The sequence below is a fragment of the Cheilinus undulatus genome, linkage group 3 (genome assembly GCF_018320785.1).
Source record: "Cheilinus undulatus linkage group 3, ASM1832078v1, whole genome shotgun sequence".
NCBI classification, from domain to species: domain Eukaryota; kingdom Metazoa; phylum Chordata; class Actinopteri; order Labriformes; family Labridae; genus Cheilinus; species Cheilinus undulatus.
In genome coordinates, this window is record NC_054867.1 from 18,404,288 (window position 1) to 18,421,677 (window position 17,390).

The 17,390-nt window shown below is 39.9% G+C and overlaps 1 protein-coding gene across 1 annotated transcript in view; it reads left to right on the forward strand.

The window, feature by feature from the left end:
* tafa4b (TAFA chemokine like family member 4b) overlaps positions 1-12,249 on the forward strand; it is a 53,736-nt gene extending 41,487 nt beyond the window's left edge. The window contains exons 4-5 of the mRNA XM_041783781.1: positions 9,963-10,087; positions 12,132-12,249. Coding sequence (XP_041639715.1) covers positions 9,963-10,087; positions 12,132-12,143 — 137 coding nt within the window. The 3' untranslated portion in view covers positions 12,144-12,249. The remainder of the gene's footprint in view (positions 1-9,962; positions 10,088-12,131) is intronic.
* The last annotated feature ends 5,141 nt before the right edge of the window (positions 12,250-17,390 follow it).

Genomic DNA, 17,390 nt, shown 5'->3' on the forward strand with positions numbered 1-17,390 from the left:
TACTATTCTATTCTATTACAGGATTTTAATGACAAATAAGTTTGTGTTCATGTAAAGTCAGAGAATTAAACACATGGCACCTGCAGTTTCAGTTTTGTCCACTTGATGTCACAAACATTACAATGACAACCCACAGTGCTTTGCAGGAGGAAATAAACAGCAGCTCTGTCGGCTGATGCACTTGCACACACACACACACACACACACACACACACAAACAAACAAAAATAAAAAGCTGTAAGCACAGCTTGCATAACAATGACTGACATGTATCATGCTTGTGTTAGATTGACATGTAGTGATCAGTAGGCGGAGAGACAGAGCTGTAGGCAGCCTGGTAGCATGAAACCTCCGCAGACCTTATTTAGAGAACCCCAGAGAGTAGGAGAGAAGCATGGGAATAACATCGCCTCAGTCCCTCATGTTGCCTAATCACCTGCACCTAAAGCAAAGCTCTGTCTAGACGTTTGCCCTCAGCCTTGCCTGTGCTGAAAGTTTGAGAGAACTTAAAAGGAAGCCATTTTGAGCTCCAATTTTATTGTAATGAGCTGAGAGTAACTGTGATAAAATGTATTTGTGAGCTATAAACCTATTTAATTAGCATTTTTACCTTCTGAATATGTAAATTCTTATTAAGACTGATGCAATTAAAGCAGAGGGACTCCATACGTAATGCACAGGCCTCCTGGGCTGTATGCACCCAGATCTATTTTAGAAAGTACTTAGAAAACCATTTCCACATTTACTTGATGAGTAATATAGATAAACAAGAAGGAAAGCAGATGATTATTTTCTGGTTCAGACATTTAAAAAGCATGTTAGTTCTGCTTTTGACGTCTGTTATGCTCTTCAAGTGTTTAATGTGAATGTGTGAAGTGAATAATGACCAACTTGTGTATTTGGGTCATGGGAGCGTGTTAGAAACATGAAGTAGGAAAGTCATGTTCAAATGGATCAACTATTTTTGGAGAATAGAGCTACAGTACAGATATGGGTGGAGTAATGTAGCATAAAGACTGAAAACTCTGTGAAACAGCCAGCCTTACTCTATGTGAAGATGACAAAATCCACTGAATTGCACATCAGGAGCTGCTCATTAATTTTATCAGTGTCCTTCTCTGATTGCTTAAGTGTGATAGCTATGGTTTATAGCTAAAATGTGGTTCAATACAGTGATTAGACCTAGATAAGAAAACTTTAGTTTTACAGTGCTAATAGTTTTCATCTTGTTTTTTTTTTTTTTTTTTTTTTTTTTTTAATATTTATTTTGGGCCTTTTCATGCCTTTATGAGATGGAGGAAAGACAGTGGACAGACTTGGAAACAGGGAAGAGAATGGGGAGAGACAGAAGGTAAAGGGCCGGATTCTAACCCGAGCCTCCCACATACACCACTTGGGCGCCCCCAGTAGTTTTAATCTTTAGTGTACTTTGTTTGAGAACCATCTGAGTAACCAAACATCTCATGGCTTTGAACATGTCATGAAAAAATATAAAAGAACATCTTTAATGTCAACATGAAAATGGATTCCTACAAAGTAATGTCAGTTACAGAAAAAAGTAATGTAAAATAGGTGACTGCATTAATATTCACCCCTTTGAGGTGACTATTTAGTTGCTGCAATCACAGCACTGAGTCTGTGTGGATAGGTGTCAGTCAGGCTTTCACATCTGGACACTGCAGTTTCAATTTGCTTTGCAAAACTGCTCAAGATCCGTAAGGTTGCATGGGGATCAGATGTGAGCAGCCCTTTTCAAGCCCAGCCATAAATTCTCTACTGGATTGAGGTCTGGGCTTTGACTTGGCCAATCCAGAACATTCACCTTGTTGTCTTTAAACATTTCTGTATAGTTTTTGCTGAATGCTTTGGGTCATTGTCTTGTTAAAGAACAAATCTCAAATCGCATTTAGCTTACAGACTGAATAAAATGGTCCTCCAGGATTTTCCCATATTTTGCCACATTCATTTTACCCTCTACCTTTACAAACCTTAAGGCTGGCTGCCAAATGTCGAGAGGCATCCCCACAGCATGATTTTGCCACCACCATCCATGCTTCACAGTGGGGATGGTGTGTTTGTGGTGATGTGCAGTGTTTGGTTTCTTTCTTTCTTCCACTTTACCATAGAGTCTCCCACGGGCCTTTTGGTGAACTCTTGTCTAGATTTAATCTGAGTTTTCTTCAACAGTGGCTCTCTCTTTGCCACTCTCCCTTAAAGCTTTGACCGTTGTATGCCTATTGTGAGTCTCTCCCATCTCAGCTGCTGAAGCTTAGAACTCTTTAAGAGTAGTCATAGGGTCATAGGTGTCTTGGTGGTCTCACCCACTAGTCTCCTCCTTGCATAGTCACTCAGTTTGTGAGGGCGCCCTGATGTAGGCAGTTTTAAACATGTGACATATTCCTTCTGTTTCTTGATGATGGATTTAACTGAACTTCAGCGGATGATCACAGCCTTGGAAACTTTTTTGTATCCATCTGCTGACTTATACTTTTCAATAACCTTTTTTTGGAGTTACTTGTAGTGTTCTTTTGTCTTCATAGTGTAATGGTAGCCATGAATACTGATAAATTAGTGACTAGACCTTCCAGACACAGGTGCCTTTATGCTACAATCACGTGAGACATTCAGGTAATCCTCATTTCAGTAGTTGTGAGACTACAAGCCCCAATCAGATGGACCTCTGTTGGATTAAGTCAGTCACTTTAAAAGGGGAGAATATTAATGCAGTCACTTATTTTACATTACAATTTTTTTATTTGATTGTAGAAATGTATTTTCACTTTGACTTTAAACTTTTTTTTTTTTTTGTCAAAAAAGCCAAATTATATCGACCATGACTAATTTATAAAATCAATAAAAGGGTTAAACATCCAAGGCAGTGAATACTTTTTATAGGCCCCCTTTTTGTGAATATTATTTAATAATATATCAGTGTAAACCTTGCATTCCTGTGTGTAACTGTGTCATAAGCATGATTTTATATATAGCTCATTAAATGCTATAAGAGTTTCTGTTGGATACCTCAAATGAACACATCAGAGGTCTTGGGCTGTATAAAAGTACCTACCTACAGTCCATAGCATCATCAGATCAGCTCAGGCAGCCCAATGACTGATGGTCGGACAATGCCATCAAGCACACTCTGCACACACTTTTCTCTAGCATTTCTTTGTGCATGGATGTACTTGTCAGAGGATTTCAGTTAAAGCAGTAACCCTTTTAACATGGTGACTTTAAGCCAAATATGTTTGTTGATGTTGAAGTTACAGCAGCTGTTTAAAATAGACAAGATCCATGAAAATGCCTATTTTTTTCTGATGAAAAATATACTCATCAGAAATGTGTTTAATGAAGAACCAGAGTTGAAAGTCACATGTTTACAATGTCACCTGCTCCACAAATTTTGTTTTCATGAGCTTTTCAGGTTTCAGCATTGACATCTCAAGTACAGTTTATCCGTCCCAGCTAATTTGAGAGGCATGTTTGTGGCTGTGCACTGACAAGGACATTTTTAATAGATGTTGATAATTCTGGACCTGGTTTTACAGTTTTTCTCCAAAACTTTCTGTCCTAGTTATTTCTGCTTTGTAGACTTTGTCAAATTTCTCTCTAACTCTACCCTGCCCTTAGGGGTCATGTGTATACAGCATCTTGTGTACCTGTTTTCTTTTTTAAGACTTATATTTTGGCGGGCTTTATTTGCCTTCATTTGAGAGATAGGACAGTGGATAGAGCCAGAAACAGGGATGAGAAAGTATGGAATGACATGCCATTAAAGAGCCAAAGGCCGGACTTAAACCAGGGACGCCCATGTACATGGGGCACAACCTGACCACTAGGCAATCTGCGCCCCAGCTTGTGTGTGTGTTTTGTATTAATTTTTGAGGATATGCACAGCTGGCACCCAAAACTAATGCAGGGGGGCTGTTTTAGCCATCATGCACATGTAGTTAAAAGCCACTCAGGGCTGCACATAAGGGGGCAGAAAGGGGAGAGCTTTCTGGGGCCCAACCAAATAGGGGTTCCATGGAGTTCAGGAAAAGCATGGTCCATTGTGAATAATCTGTGATAACTACATTTTGTATTTAACCACTCTTATCAAATAAACAAAAAATAAATGTTATTCATTTATGTTGTATCATAATTTAACATTTTGGATATGTAAATCCCTTTCAGTATTACCGTTTTATTGTTAATGTTAACAATGTTGAGGGAAAGATTGAAATAAACCATTTGAAATGTAATGTCATCATATCTAAGACATAATGTGCACAACATCAGGGAACTAAAAAATTAAGTAGAGGAAACCAAAATAATTTAATTGCAGAATAAAGGCAAAATTGGCCAAAAAAAATTGTTTAAAGTGGGGACAATTGGCTAAAAAAGCCAAAAAGGGCTGTAAAATTGGTGAAAAGTGGTTCATGAGTGAGAAAAGTGAGAAAGTATGAGAAAGTGTGGGAAAAAATTGATGGAAAAAATGTGAAAAGCCGTTAAAAAGTTAAAAAGTTAAAAGTTAAAAAGTTGGACAATTTGGCTAAAAGTGGCAAAAATGGGTTAAAAGTGGGAAACATAAGTGGAAATAAGTGGTGAAAAGTGGTTAAAGAGTAGCACACATTGGCTACAAAAGGGAAAAAATGGGATAAAGCTGCAAATATGGGTTAAAGCAAAAAGGTGACAAAATGGGCAGTAACATGGTGAAAATCAGTAAAAAAGTGGCAACAATGAGTCTAATGTGGAAACAAATGTGGCAACATAGGTGGAATCAGTGATGAAAAGGTGTTAAAAAGTGCCATGAATAAATTATTTAACATCAGAACCCAACGGTAGTTTGATACACTTGTCAACTCCAAAATGAGGGAACTGTTAGCCAGGGCGCTAGCACTAATGCTACCGATCCAACACATATGTATTGATATCATCAATGAGTCTTATCTTGGGAGGGCCCATTCTCTGGGTTTTTCATGAGCCAGTCAATTCTGTGGAAAGGCCTGTCTCCATTTTTAAACAGCATCTAGCTAATCATGCTGTAAATACTGACAAGCACATATATTTTCAAGGCTCCTGCAGTTGATCAAAGCCATGTAGCTATCTGCTGAAATGTCCAGTTTTTTGTCCTTAACTACTGGCTTTTGGTGGAAGCTTTAAATTTGATGTTTTTGTTATTTGTATTGTATGTTTTGTTTGTGCTTCATACTACAGTATGTAATCATGGTCTGAGTCTCATAAATAAATGAAATTAAATGACATGATGTACAGAGTGGTACTCACACTCTCTTCTCATTCTTGACATGGAAGGACACAAGCACTTCCTCACAACTGGGCACTGTCCCTTTAAAGTTGAACTGAAATTATGGAAACTACATGCTTTAATTGGAAAAACATTACAAGGAAGACCTTTGCTGCTTATCTGCATAATAGCTGGCCTTGAAGGCATCACATGCAATCCAAATGGAGCCCACCATCCACCTCTGCATTTACTTTAAGTGGTGCAGAAAAAATGCAGTCCCAGAGGTGATGATCTCAGAATTAACCACTACAGACACACTAAGTACCTCTGTAATCTCTTTATCATTGACCTGTGGAGACCCGTCTGTGAGTGCTGTCCAACATCACAACCATGCATGACATCACTGATAATACAGCGGCTCCTGTTAACGTCCAGCTTGACAGGCAGGTGCTTATGTGTCACACCTGACCCGCCCTCCCAATGTAGCATGAGATAAGCTGCAGTGAACACTAACTCCCTAATAGCACTCACAGGCCATGCCCATTAGCTCTAAATAACACTCTGGCAGTGTAAAGCACTGTCGTCGCCACCATAATGGCCACATTAACAAGCATTACACAGCCATTGGTTTTTAGAACCACTTGCTGCCACTGAGCTCATGCATCATAACAATGTGTTCAATATTAGGCCCAGTGATTGCTGTGTTTTTGTGATGAACTGGCATGTTGGCTTTCCTTCTTTTTAACTGCCTATTTTCCAGTTATCTTCAGTTTTGCCTTTTCTTTCTTCTCTTTGTTTAATCTTATTTCTCTGTTGAATCTGGTGGCAGTCATCCTCAAAGAGCCTCTCTCCTCCTCTCCTACTCCTCTCTCTACCTCTCTTAGTTCAAACCACTACTCATTCCCACTCTACAAAGATTTTTTTCTTGGTGAACACCTATTATTTAGCCATATCTTCCTCCCTTTTTCTTCTTACACGATGCCTGAGAGATGTTCTGTTGTGTTATGCAGCTAGTTTTTTCCCTGCCAGTACCTCCTCATCCTCTTCCTTTGTTGGAAACAATACTCAGTGAAGGTAAGATGTTATTTCCGAACACCAATAATCCAGCAGTTTAATGAAGTGGGTGCACTCTTTTACTCCTCCCTGCATCCACACTTGACAGCAGGATAGATGACGAGTTAGAAGAGAGAAAATAGAGTTATTCTCAGCTGTCAGCCTGTCTGCTGTCTAGACAGTGGGTCAGATGATCTGCAAGATTTCTGTGTCAGCTGCTAAGGCATGAGAAAACTTTGGGTTTTACGCTGGATCAGCTGCACAACAGATCCAGTTATGAGTTATAAGCTGTGTTTTCTTCATCTTCTTTCACAGTTGAAATTACCACTTTATTTTAGACTACAGTCGAGGAAAAATGAACAAAATTTTGCTTTTTTCCTGTCATACATAATATGCAGAGGAGAACAGTTTTCAGGAAGAGTTTTTATGCCTGCAACAAATAAACAATATAACGCATACATGAGTTTTCCTTGTCCCAAATACATGAGAGCATGTCTGTCTCAGTAGATAGCATTGCTTGATCATAATCCTGTTCTTGCTCTCTTTGTTATGTAATCTGAATAGTACTTTTTGGCACAAATGTGCCTTGTGTTTTCCTTTTTTTAACCATAAACAAAGGAAATGATAGGTGATAGCAGTCATTTGCGTTGAATTATTCACATATTTTCAAGAAAAACTATAAAAAAATTCACTTATTTCATTGTGAAGATACAATACACTTTAAATCCAAAAAGCTTCTGCAGCATTTTGGACAGACTCATCCCATTTTGCTTCAATTTAAAGTCATTTCCACCTTTGTAGAAAAACGTGTCATATTTTCTCAATTCTGGCTTATGTGCCAGACTTTTAGCTCTGCACAGGCTGTAAGGTCCCATGTTGAGGGATTACATTAATCTGATTATAATGATAATAAAGGTAACTGCTATACACTGAAGCTCCCGTGAAAATCATGTAATCATGTTAAGGATGACAACATTCAGCTGCAAAGAGAAAATAGTAAGCAATAGAGAAAAACTGTGTTTCTGAAGTGAAGTAATGCTTATACTCTTCGCAGTAGGATCAGAACCATGGACAGCGTATTTATTTTTAGGGGTCTAACACAGGGGCAGAGCTATAAGGGGCAAAAATCACTAGAGACAGCATTATTTTTGATATTTATCTATCCTCAAACTGTCTACATCATTCCAAACCCCAAAACAACACGTGGGAGATCTACATATCCACTCCTGCATGCTAAGAGGGGCATACAGATATTTTCAGAGGGCTATAACTCCTCCTGTTTTGCACCTTATCCACTAAAGAATATACTCTTTCAATGCTGTGTCCTGTCAGAGTAGGGATGGGAAATCTATTGTCATAGATGTCTGTGGCTCAGGTGAACAGCATGTATTTGGTCTTGTTAGGCTTGAAACCCAGTCTTAGATTAAACAGAGCATGTTGTAATTGATTGAAAGTTCACTGGAGGGTTTGAATGACAGAGTGTGCAGGGTTGGCAAAGCAATATGCAACTGTGTTGCCAGGTGAGGGTTACAGTCTCTTGTAGAGCAGTGGTTCTCAACTGGTTCTCAAAGTGGGTTGTGGAGGTATAAAATTTGTCAGTTTTGTCCATTTTCTTTTTTATATCAGGTGTTTTGGTCCAGTCATGCTCCAAACTGCAACATATTTAATTAAATAAACATGTGTTGTTGAACATTTTTTGGAAACATGGGTCGTGATTTGTCGTAAGACAGACTGGTGGGTCCTGAGGCCAGAGCAGTTGAGAACCACTGTTGTAGAGGATATGATACTGTTGATAAATATTGTAAATAAGACAGGACCCAGTATTGAACCTTGCAGTACCACTTTTGAAAGTGGCAAACACACAGAATAACAATTACTTTGCAATATCTGTGATTTAACTGCACAGCACTGATGTGCAACTTAACCTGTTGCTAAACGCATGCAAGGTGCGCTTAGCTGCCAAACCTTGTGGGCGTGGCACTGGCATATGATCAGAGCAAATTCTTTGGCTGATAAGGTGAAAGAGGGAGCTAATGGCATGTGCAAATCTAGAGCAAGCTATCAGTGTGGCGCAGTTAATCTTAGTAGAGTTGTCCGTAAGTACTCGTTAAAAACACTTAAAGCAGTAGATTCTCTCTTGATACAGAGATGCTACTCACAACACTTTCTTAACTGGGAACAACTCTGCAATGAACAACATGAACTGAAACAAGCTAACTGTGGCTAATGATAAAAAGCTAATTGTGGCTATGCTAGGGAGCTAACATTAATCCATGGTTGAATTAGCAGCTTGCAGCAGCTTGCTGCACATTTTTCAACCTGAAACAAATACCCATGACTGATGATGTTGCCAATTCATTCTCTTTGGATGACAGCTGATGTTTTGAGGTCTTCATTTGGAAAAACTGAATGTTCGTTACAGTAGATAATTGAATTAGCATGCCCAGCACAAAGATTCTTTGCATACAGCACAGGTGTTTTTTCTGTGAATCTCCTGACACAGCCACCATTTTCATATTGTGCGTTTATGTATTTAAATAGTAAATGAATTGTGTCTGTTATCGTTAGCCTCATAGCATGATTGCCTAAGCCACATTTTTAAGGTTTTCAGAAAAACAACATCGATATTTTGTCAAATACATAGGATTTTTTTTTTCTACTGCAACAGTAAGTTCTACCAGATGTGTGAAAAAGTTTCTCAAAAAAGGAAAGCCACAACAAGGACTACATAACAAATAAAACTGACTTCATTGGTAATAATTATTAAATGACTTAGGCATGTAATGATTATAGACTGTAACAAGCACTCTGATTGGCTGTGGATTTAGGCAATAAGGCACAATGAATCAACAGCATTAGGAGAGCAAAGTGAGGCAGATATTGTGATTTGGCCAAAAATGCTGAGGTGAATGCTAGGTAATGTTGTTGACAACTGCTTATGTTTCAGGAGCTTGAGTGTCCCATTTCATAGATGGGAGATTTTGCTACTACCCTCTTGTGACTCTGTTATGAAGGGCAAGGTGTCACCTACAACAAAGGGTAAAGCTCAAAACACACAGGGGCCATCCAACACGTGTCAAAATGATTTCCCTCATTATTTTCTGTTAGCAAACCCACACTGACTGCAGCCATTCACCAATGGAAGCGCTGCACCAGGGCACTTTAAGCCACTGCTCTATTCCCAATGCCACCAGCCACGGCTGGTGGAGTTTCCTCGAGAGCACAGCTTTTTTATTCGTCTTGCCTGCTATAGAAGCAGCTCTGTTTGAGGCAGTTTGAGGGCACTGAAAAATAAATTTAGTGCCATCTTTTGTTAAGGTGTAGAAGAGACAGGAGGTCTCAGCTGCTGGTGAAATACCACTGCTCCTATTGTGTTTTCACTTACCTGGTGCAGCAGGGAGGGGATCCCCAAGCGAGCCTTCAGCTCCGGTATCAAGCACCTGGCCATACAGTGGCTGGTGGGGAGTTTAACCATGAATGCGCTGCTGTTGTGTGGACGGCAAATGAAGCATGTCAAATGACACAATGTCCCTGTCCAGTGCCGGTGTGTTTTGGACTTTAGGGTAAAGGTTAGATCCAAAGTCTATGCTTTTCCCATTCTTTGTCATTAATTCAGCACTCTTCATCATTATTTACAATCTTTACAGACCTGTCTGCCTTTTTCCTCCATTTGCTTCCCCAGCCTCCATCGTAGCCCAGAAGTGGTGGTGCCACATGCAGCCATGTATGGATGGAGAGGAGTGTAAGGTCCTTCCTGACCTGACCGGCTGGTCCTGCAGCACCGGCAACAAAGTCAAAACCACCAAGGTGAAATAGACCTGTTGTTTTTGTACTTTTAAATGTATTATCTGTGCTTTTTCTGTGCTCACACAGAGTCACCTACATGTTTAGTAAGCCAATTTCAATGATTGCAGTATCTTTGATAAGTTTTAATTTGTAAGCAACAACAAAGCATCTAACCTTATCAGTGTTCACATCAAAACGTCCCCAGAGAAACTGAGTGTCCAGAAAGAAGAAATGAATCTTTTATTGAGAATCTTCCAGCTTCACTAACATTTGATGTAGCCAGAATCGAGCAGGATCTTCAATAGGATTGATTTTTTTTTCCTCTGAAGCATCTTGGCTCAATTTATGTCTAGTAAACAAACTTTCAACTGAATGACTCGTATTTCTATTTCTCATAATCCATTTAATAGTGAAAAGAAAGAACTCTAAGGTGCTTGCCAGGCAAATTAACAATGACCTTATGAACAAAAGCTGCTTAGATCTTCAAAACCTACAAATGAGTGTGTCTCTAATTTCAAACATCAGTTGAAAAAAATCCAAGGAAATTAAGCACTAATCATCAAACAAGCCCCAGCAGTAAGCCTTTTTTGCTAATCAGTGCTGGTGTGCCTGCTCAGCCAAGGTTTACCAAATACAAACGGAGAAAACACAAGACCTATGAACATGCTGTACTCTAAATAAGCAGTATGACGCCATGTTAACGGACCAAATTCAGATGAGACAAATTGATTTAAATGAGGGTCCTTCATGGCCCTTTGTAAGCCGTTGAGGTGTGAAAGTTAATTTGCAGGACTGACGACAGGGGTGTGTGCATGTGCATTCCACAGTGTGCGTAGTGGGATGGAGCAGGTGCGGTTTATTTACAGGTGAAACATAAAAAAAGCGAAAACAGTTGTGAGGGAAGCGGCGCAGGCGCCATAAGAGTAATTGCTCGAGAGATGGCATAACAGCACAACATCTGTCGCATTCATTAGAATGCATTATGGCGGGGGCCTTCCACAGAGGCGCTACAATTAAGAGTCATAATTAAATTGGTGAATGGGATTGACTGAGGAACAGAGGATCTGCTGGGCTCACTCACAGGCAGTGGAATTAATGACCCTGGGCCTAACACCAACCCTGGGACCTATAGGTGCAATTATCCTCATTCTGTTACACATTGCCATCTTTCTTTCTCCTTCTCTCTGCTTTTCTCTCACACTGTCTGATCAGCCAAGGGAAGAATAAGGAACTGCATCAGTGGACATTAATTGTGCATTTGCAAGGTGCTTTGGGACTAGGGAGCAGTTACTTGGAGACTTGATGGCAGATGTCACTGAAGATAGTTGCAATGAGACATCGATTCCCTGGTAACGGCTCGAATGTCCCTGCACCCTCGCTCCCTTCTGTCTTTTTCTTTTCTTCAACCTGCGTCTCTCTTCCTACCCATGACCTCCTTTTCACCACCTCAGCGTCTCATTCACCATGATGATCTGTATCTGTCCATCTGTTCTCACTCCCACACTGCGTAGGTGTGCTGTAGAAAGATGCATAGATTGCCTGACTAAAGCGCTGGATGACGGTTTAACAAGGAACAGCAAAGACGCTGCTCTGTAAAACACAGTTTAACATGTCCCATTTCATATGTTCTTTTCAGTAAAAAATCTGCAGTATTTCTAGAATGAAAACATGAATTTTTAAAACAAACAAGCATTTCTGTTCCTTTATAAATGCATATTGGATATGGCTTGTTGATGAAAAACAAGCTCTATACAACTCCAATTATACGCCTTCAACTTACTGCCCAATTGTAAACAAACCATTACAGCTCGGAGACATGTGAAATCCAGCTTTAGCAGTTGGTCCATGCAATCAGTCAGCCAGCTAGGCTGAAAAACAAACACATGCAATCAAAAGAAAAAGGACATGGAGCCAGAAACAGGGAGCAAATGGTTTTATTTGGCATATTCTCCTCTCTTCCCTAATTGCCTCTATGGAATAGAAACTGTTAGAAAAAAAGCAGTTACTTTGTATATTTGATGCAAGTCTGATGCTGATTCTTTTACTTTGTCTGTTTCTTTTTTAGGTCACACGATAGCGAGAGAGCCGCTGAGCTACAAGGAAACCTGAAACTCTCCATGTGGAAGAGATGGATGACTCGCACATATTTACTGTACGATGGGAAAAATATCAAGGAAAAGGACCGCTGTCAGGCTATCCATCACAAAACAATGGGATAAAATGTACTCTTCACAAACTATGTACACTTGGCTAAGTGGAGCCACACATAAAGCATATACAATATGCTTGTTTTTGAGACCAAGGCCTACATTCATGGACACCCAGGGTACACCTGGACTCTACAGGACTCTTATTGATAAATGATACACTGAATAAGCATTTTAAAGAATATATTTCAAAGCATTTGTGGGTGAATGCAGCCCAAACTGTCTGTGTAGAGCTTCTGCTTCAGGAAGTTAGAGATGATGTGGGAGAAATGAAAGCATTAGCAGCTGATAACTAGAGAATAGCAAATTAGCGTCAAATTGCTCTTGTGGGTCAAGTCACAAACATAAAGACTGTTTTGTGGGGAGTCATTTTGCAGTTCCAATTAGGAATTGCAGTGTAGGAACATAACAGCATATTAAAAATTCATGTAAGATATTTGCACTAGCTGAAACCGTTGGGGAATGTTTTGTTTTTCTAGATATCTCCCATCCTTTGCCGTGGATGTCACATGAAAATCAAAGGTGAGCATTTTGTAAAATGTCTGACACTTGAAGTAGATAAAAAATATATATGAATATATATCATTCTGCATTATCCCTGAGTAGTTCTTGGTTATACTGGCTCAGAGAACTGAGCCGTGCTTACATACAGCTTGGAACAATATAAAGTAGCAAAGTGTGATTCATCCGTCTCAGTTTTTTTCTTATTTTTTGCCCAGAAGACATTTTCAAGCTCAGCCTTCAAAGTTAAATATCTTTGATCTCTTATATTCAGACTGTGACATCTCTTATGTTCACTGTTAAAAGGAGGCCCATAAAATGTTCAAACACAGAGGACGAGTTGTCTTTGCGTTGTTATTTCCATTTTTTTAAGTTTCTTTCTCTGTCTAAATGCTCAGGCTCTTTATCTTTAAAAGTGCTCTATATGGAAGACAATCACATAGACTGGGTTTTTAAGTAACTTTCAAAAAACATGACATTATATTTTTATTTCCACAACTGAAATATTTCAGACATTCAATTGCCACTTTGAGTTTAACGAGTTCAGTCTCTTGTACTTTTAACTCAGCTATCAGAATGCATGTTTTTCATTTTCTAGAATGAATTTTTTTTTTACGAGCACTATGGCAAAGCTCACAAACACCTATGTCTGCTATTCCAAAAGAGTTCAGACATCGTGTAAAATGTAAATAAAACAGAATATAGAGAATTAATAATTCTTTTAGAACTAGATTCAGTTGAACACAGCACAAAGACAAGGTATTTTAATGTTCAAATTGATAAAATTTGTTTTTTGGAAACATACACATGCCATGAGTTTTAGGATGCAACATACCCCCCCCCAAAAAAAATGGAACAGAAGCACTCTTCTTCTAACAACACAGTAAGCCTCTGGGGACTAAAGACACTAATTGCTGAAGTGTTGATAGCTTGATGCACATTTTAACCACCTCCACATCGCAGGGTTTCCAACATCACATGTTGTGTTTCATAATCCTCCATAGATTTTCAATAGGAGACAGGTCTGGACTGTATTCATGCCAGTCTAGTAGCTCCACTTTTTTTTATTGTGAAGCCATGCTGTCGTGAAAAAGACGTCATCTTGATGGAAGCATATGTTGCCCCAAAACCTTTATGTACCTCTCAGTATTAATGGTGCCATCTCAGCGGACCTGGAATGCTTCATCTTTAGAGTTGGCTGATGAAGTGATGAGGCCACTTCATCAGCCTTGGATAACCATGACCTGGATGACTGAGAACCTACACAGACACAAAACTAACTTGACTTACAAATGTGTAAAAGATTTTTTTAAGAAAGGGAAGAATTTTAGAAAAACTCTTCAGTAAAAGGAACTAAAGTGGGCTGGTCTGTGCTATGAAACTCCAGGGTTTAAAATGAGTCCCTCTCCAGCCCTGTGGCTTCACAGATGTGCATGTACCCATGGCATGGGCACTAATACATCCAACACCATTATGGATGCTGGCTTTTGAAATTTGTAGCAATCTTGATGGCTCTTTTTTTACCAATAGGACTTAACAGTCATTATCTTTAAAAGATATTTAAATTGTGGACTTGTCAGACCACAGCACAGTTTAACACTTCAGGTCAGTCCATTTCAGATGAGCTCAGACGCAGAGAATTGGAAAAACTTGTGGAAGTTGTTGATATATAGTTTTTGCTTGCATGGTAGAGTCTTTACTTACATTTCCCTACGACCGTGTATCTCCGTTTTTCATGATTTTATTTTTTCAGAAATTGGTCACCCTTTACATTTGGAAGTGGGTTTTGAAAAAATATAAATTAAAAAAGTGAAAAAGGATCAAAAAGATGGAGCTGGACTAAAATAGCAACTGGAATGGACTTAGCATGTTGCTATCAGCTAACCACAGCAGCGCCTTCAACCTAAAGTCACCTTTGACCACATGAGATTTGGTGTTTTCAGAGAGGAGACCAGGCCAAGCCTCTGGTAGTTGGTGAACATTCTGTCAGTGTGTGGTGTGCTGTATTGATCTTCTTGTTAAACATCACACGCAAGACAAACAAAACTAGAAAATCAGTGATTATTTGCTGCCATGTGCAGGGTCTCTCACATTGGAAAAACTGGTAAAAATCTTCATGTGTGGCAGGTTTAACCTGCAAGATGTATTATACCAATTTCCCAGTCTTGTTTTTCCTCCCATTCTTACTTTTTTGGAAAATGTTGCGGACATAAAATTCAGAATAGGTGTATAATTCCAAATAATACATTTTTGATGTAACATTAAGACAAATATGTTGTCTTTGTGCTGTATTCTACTGAATTTAGGTTTGAAAATCTGTGTGTTTTGTTTGTATTCACATTTTATACAATGTCCCATCTTTTTTAGGAATGGGGTTTGTATCTCACCTTTCTCAATTATCTCTTGCCAGATTTATTCATGGTGCTTTCTGTTCCTCTCTTTCCTGCCACGTTGCATATCATTGCAGTTAAAACTTCATTTCTAAGCTGTTTGTTCTGCTGTTCTACTTTCTGCTCTCATGCTTTCCAAATCCATTTTTCTCTCGCAGACACACATCCAAGTGCAAGTCTCTCTCAAACTGTTTCTGTCTGCTTCTCTGATATGTGAATGTGTCGGGTCAGTGTGCCCAGGGGTTAGCCCGCCGGGGGCCTGCTCCTCTGCGAATGAGAGCCTCTGCTTTCAGACGTGCTGCTTTGTGAGCTATGATAAATCTGTGGGAGCTGAGCTGCTTGCCTCTCCAGCGCCAGCACCAGTCCTGAGCTCTGAGCCGGAGGGAGCTGGGGGACAGCAGAGCTACCAGTGGCAGGCAGCTCCACTCTCTCATTACTGAGAGGCCTGGATAGCACTGGGCTCCTCTCGGGACCACTGACATGGAATATTTTTAGGCCTACAGTCACACCACAATGCCCTCTTTCCTTGAGCGGTGTCTCTGCTACAATGGTCCATTTAGATTGGGAATACAATGACACTCTGCAGCCGCATTTGCACACAAGCAAATACAACTTTATTCTCAATTAATGCATGATTTAGAACTTTCACTGGCTTTCTGTCCTGCAGCAAACAGACATTTTAAAGAACTAGACAATGTCAAGCTTTAATTATAGCCAGGATAAAGCAGAAATGTCTGAAAAGCTGTTCAACATCAAACCATATGAGGGCTCTGTGAGCTTCCCTCATCATCTCTCCTCCCCTCGTACCCCACCTCTCTCCCTCTCCCCTCTGAGGTTCTGCAGATAAGCCTGGCGCCTTGTCTCTATCCTTACATGGCTCTCTGCAGCAGAATCAATATTTGAGGACAATTTGCGCTGCGCTGCTCCCTTGTGGCTGGTGTTTGACGCTGTAATTCCAACTTTAGTTCCATGCTCGCTAAAGCCTGGTAGGAACAGATTCTCAGCTTGTCACAGGTCACCAATATTTAACAACAAAATCTGCAAAGAGGACAGTGCTTATGTTTACCATGCTGGATGGTTCTGCAGCAGCAGACACTCACTCCTCTTCTTTTGCAAATTTATGAGAAGAAAAATGACTGAATTTGCTAAGAGGCCTCAAGGTATCTTGGAGGGATTTTGCATTAGCATAGTCACCTTTAATGAGATGTTACATGGCATGCAAATGAAGCAGGTATCAGAGCCTATGCTTGAGTCTATACATTGTCTGTTCTTTGCAGGGATAACCCTCGAACCCACTTCAAACATCCTTGTTACCAGCTGGCATAAAAAATAATGAATGAAATCTTCTCACTGTGGGAATTTTTGCAAACAGCGAAATTATTCTGCTTAGAAAATGCTTTCAACTGTAAACGGATGTGTCTGTAGAGTGTCAACAGGGGTCTAACCTACCGAATGTCACACAGAGACTAGTTGCTTTCATCTCCACGGGTTAGCAACTGGTTGGACCCAGAGGGCAGGACCCACAGAGGCAAACAAACAGCATGGAGGCCATGAATGCAGAATAAGATGCTAATGAGAGCCAGATAGGCAGCTTGAGTGGGAATGGGAAACGAAGAACGATGAGCTGCCGAAAACGAAAACAGAGATAAAGAGGTATAGCTATGGTGTCTGAGAGAGAGGGGAGGTGCGGAGAGTATTTTCAGTATGTATTTGTTTATGCACAAAGCCCATGTGTCCCCTAAGAGGCCACTTGCATCATCAAACTGAACGGCTCCAATAGTCCATCATCACGCTCGTTGGCAATTCACAGAATCGCTACCTCGAGAGAGAGAAATAAGGGGATGAAACAGCGTTGTCTTGGCTTATGCATCATCTTTTGTCAAGTCCAATTTGTATTAGCCCCCAGCCATATCCAGGAAATATGGCTTCAGATTCATGTTCAGCGAGAATGGTAATCTTCAGATGAAGTGAGTTTGTCAGAGGCAGAGAGATTTGTGACAACTAGAGTCGACTCTTGGAAAAAGAGAGCTTTGCAATTGTAAAGGAAACAGACTGTGAGTCCTGCTGTCTAAAAAGTGACATTGATTTAATATAAGTCAGAGGGAGATTAGCTGATGAAGAAGATCTGATCTGCGTTATCAGTGCCGGATGACAGTCGCTGCTCTTGTCACTGTCACTTCAGAGGGAACGAATCAGCTCAAGCCAAAATGTTTCTTTCAAGTTATC